This window comes from Prunus mume, linkage group LG4 (genome assembly GCF_029339155.1).
Source record: "Prunus mume cultivar Tortuosa linkage group LG4, ASM2933915v1, whole genome shotgun sequence".
Classification (NCBI taxonomy): Eukaryota; Viridiplantae; Streptophyta; class Magnoliopsida; order Rosales; family Rosaceae; genus Prunus; species Prunus mume.
In genome coordinates, this window is record NC_142701.1 from 15,002,268 (window position 1) to 15,005,751 (window position 3,484).

The window sequence follows — 3,484 nt, forward strand, 5'->3', positions numbered from 1 at the left end:
TTTCGTGTTGTGTTACACAACTAATTTTTTTGGGGCGAGTATTATTTAAAAGATCCGTGGTTAGAGAAGAATCTTGAAGTTTTGATCGCAACACCACGACAAAACCATTAAATTAGTGATGAACAAGACCTTGTTCTTCCCTTCGTTCTTTTGAATTTTGCACGAGTGGCAAGGCAATTATGCATGACGGCAGAAATAACTCAAGCAACAGTGGCACGAAGATAATGTAAGACAACAAAACTTTCTAGCATTAAGTCTCCAAAAAGTGAAACAAATTTTCAACATCACAAGTCTTGAACCTTAAACGGAAAACTGTGTTCAACTTAATAGAGGAATAATATCAGATCCCCTCTACCGACAACACAAAAAACCTTGAACCACTGGAATGAGTAAATACTATGCCAATCTAATTCATTCTTCTAATAAGCTCATTGATGTAATTCTCACGGTTTCCGGCATCTCCACCTTCAACATAGTGGTTCCTCTTCTTCTTAAGACCACCAAGTGGTGCCTTCAGCTTGAATGGCCATAGAAAGTTGTTTGCTTCCTTAAAGTGAGGTCCAACTGTCAAGATCTCATGAATAAGATCTTCCGTGCAGATAATGCCATACTTGCCCAAAGCCTGTGAGAAAATTAGAACATGTTAAAAAGATGCAGCAAAATGTTGCCAAACCTTGTACACTGCACTAGTAATCAGCCACAAACCTGCTCAACAATAGAGTTGTCGGTCAAGGCAGTCCTCTGCTTGTTAAGCTTCCCATAACCTCTCTTGTATATCAGCTCTTTTACACTCTTCAAGTTGGGATACCTGAAATTTGGCACCTCCAATTAATCATAACATTCCAGGCATATCTAGAGGTAATAGAGAAATATAAAGATGTTCCTACCCATAAGTGACATAAGGTTCAACCCTGTGAAGCATGTTGAGGGTGGCCTTGTTAACTTTCAGGAAGACACCATTAAAGATCTGTTACAGAACAGAATAAAATAAAAAATAAAAAAATGTAACAAAAATGTTGAATATAGAAGATGATTCATATACAGGCTCACATACAAAATGAACTGAACCACCGCGCTACAATTTCAACAGTCCAAGGGATACACATTCGAACATGAAAATTAGTTGCTCACTGTGACTAAAACCCCTAAAATGTTTAAGACATCATCTAGTGCCTAACAAACAAACAAACTACAAAAATAGAAAACCTACAGTTGATACAAAGGAGAAATACCAGACAACCATAAATAAGGCAAAGCAATGACAACAAGACCTTCATAAGAAGGCAAACATTAGTACAACTAGGTGAAAGGGTTTAGTGCGCTACCTGTCTCAAACGCAAGAGTTGCAAAATCTTCTTGGTCTTTGGGTCAATTGCATTGATACTGAAAATTCACAGATTAACGTATAAGAGAAAGAACACTAATCTTTGGAGTTATGTTTCAAATTAAATACAGATAAGGACATACCCACGAATTCGAATGATGAACAACAGCTTAGCTTCTGGATCAACATAAAATCCACCTTTCAACTTAGCTTCACGTTTCAACCGGATCAACTCCTTTTCCTGTATAGATTAAACAAATTATTGTTAACAATAAAAAAAATCAGCCCAAGATGACAAACATTACAGGTTGCTAAAATAAATCAATTTCCAACATGTACCTGTTCCTTGTACTCCTCAGAATATTGCTTTGCTCGGTTGTAAATTAGCTTCCGATTCTCAGCATTCTTTTTCTTGGCAGCTTCAAGCCCCTGTTTCTTTGCCAAAGCCCACTCCTCTTCCCTCTTCCTCTTTTTCAACACTGACTCTGGAACCACTACCTTGACTTCTTCACCCATCTCTATAAAATTGAAATGTGAAGAACAGTTAGAGAACAAGCACATTCAATAAAATCCTAATATAACAGTAGATATAAAAATATTGCCTGAGAAACACATTTGTATCACCCACAAAATAAAAGTGCACTACTACTTCAATTTAATAAAACAAAGGAAACTGAGATAAATTCAACAAAACTCGGACCACGTCATAAATTCACGAGGATCTTGCAAACAAATATTTAAAAATCATAATTACAATTAAAAAAAACAGCCATATGAAAAATACAAATGAGAAGAAATTAAAATAGCCAATTCCAGGCCTCTACCAACGACATTGCAACCCTAATTTTCTCAAAAACTAACATTAACAACAATGAGTACACTCTGGAAAAAAATACCTAAACACACAAGGGTCAAAACACTATTGTGCACATTTTCCTAACTGTACCAGTAACAAAGTGAGAAAGAGGAACTCCAGCTGAAACACAAAGCAACGAAAATATGCACATAAACATCACTGTTCTCCTGAAGATACCAGCAAACACCTTTATGTTTTAGATTCAAAACCAAATGCTATTCATTCAAAGTGATTCCTTCCCCAGCTGTCAAACACAGCTACGCAAACCACGCTAGCAAAATGCTATTCTATGCTCCGTTTTCTCAGCAACCAAATCAAAATTAAGTAACAGTATACAGAAGCAACAAAAAATAGTATTCAAAATTACGAAAATAAATCACCAAATCACTCGTTTGATGCCCTAAATTTGCAGATCGAATGGCATGAAATCGAAACGTAAACGAAAATGAAGACTGGGATCCGGAAGCTACTCACCGAGTTGATGCCTCTGTGGTTTGGAGGACGCTGGCTAGGGTTAGGGTTCTCGGCGGGCTACTAAGAAGGAGGTCGGGAGTGTAAGTTTAGGTTTTTATAGGATTTATATGTGCTTCGTGATGACACGGTGGACGGCTTTGATATGCTGAAGGATTTAGATAGATCTCATCCATTGATTTTAAGGGTTGTCGTGGGCTGGAAACTGGGTTGGGATATTTCAGTCCACTCGAAACTAAAATGAAGTGGGCTGACCCATTTCGGGAAGGTTTGGGTGAAGAATTTTACCCGAAATTTAATTGCAATTAGGGCTTCTATTTAGCGACCCAAATGATCTTAAGCCAAGGACTCGGTTTCAAACTTGCAAAAAAAATTGGAGGCAACATAGTAAAGGTCCAACTTGTCAGCAGGAGGCTCCAAAAGAAAGCCCATGAAATAGTGTGAAAGATTGGTTTGATGGAAACTTGGCCCAAAGATTGATGCTCACACGCTTGAACAATAATTCTATAGTTAAGACCCTTAGATAAGGTTCTATCTCTTAATCGTTGATTCAAATTGATTAACCATTAAATCAAATTAATTAGTTTGATCCAACCGTTAAAAAATATAAGTATGACCTCATATATAAGGGCCTTATAGAATGACTCCACGTTTGAATTGAATAATAAACAAAGACATAGTTTCAAGTTCGAAGAAATCAAGTTCAAATGGGCTCAAACTTGTATTGAATTGAATGGCTTAAATAGGTTCAAAATGGACCTATAAGAGGTTCATAGTCCTTAGGAGATGCTACAATGGGGGGTGGAATGAAGGGTTCAATCCAACTATTCAAT

At 37.0% G+C, this 3,484-nt stretch overlaps 1 protein-coding gene across 1 annotated transcript; it reads right to left on the reverse strand.

Moving 5' to 3' along the window:
• Positions 1-227: 227 nt before the first annotated feature.
• On the reverse strand, positions 228-2,796 carry LOC103327405 (large ribosomal subunit protein uL30y). The gene is made up of 7 exons (XM_008229726.2): positions 2,655-2,796; positions 1,664-1,842; positions 1,468-1,565; positions 1,326-1,383; positions 888-967; positions 706-808; positions 228-622 (listed from the first exon to the last, which is right to left on the reverse strand). Exons 2-7 carry the CDS (start codon positions 1,838-1,840, stop codon positions 407-409), a joined length of 732 nt encoding a protein of 243 aa, XP_008227948.1. The 5' UTR covers positions 1,841-1,842; positions 2,655-2,796; the 3' UTR covers positions 228-406.
• Positions 2,797-3,484: the final 688 nt, after the last annotated feature.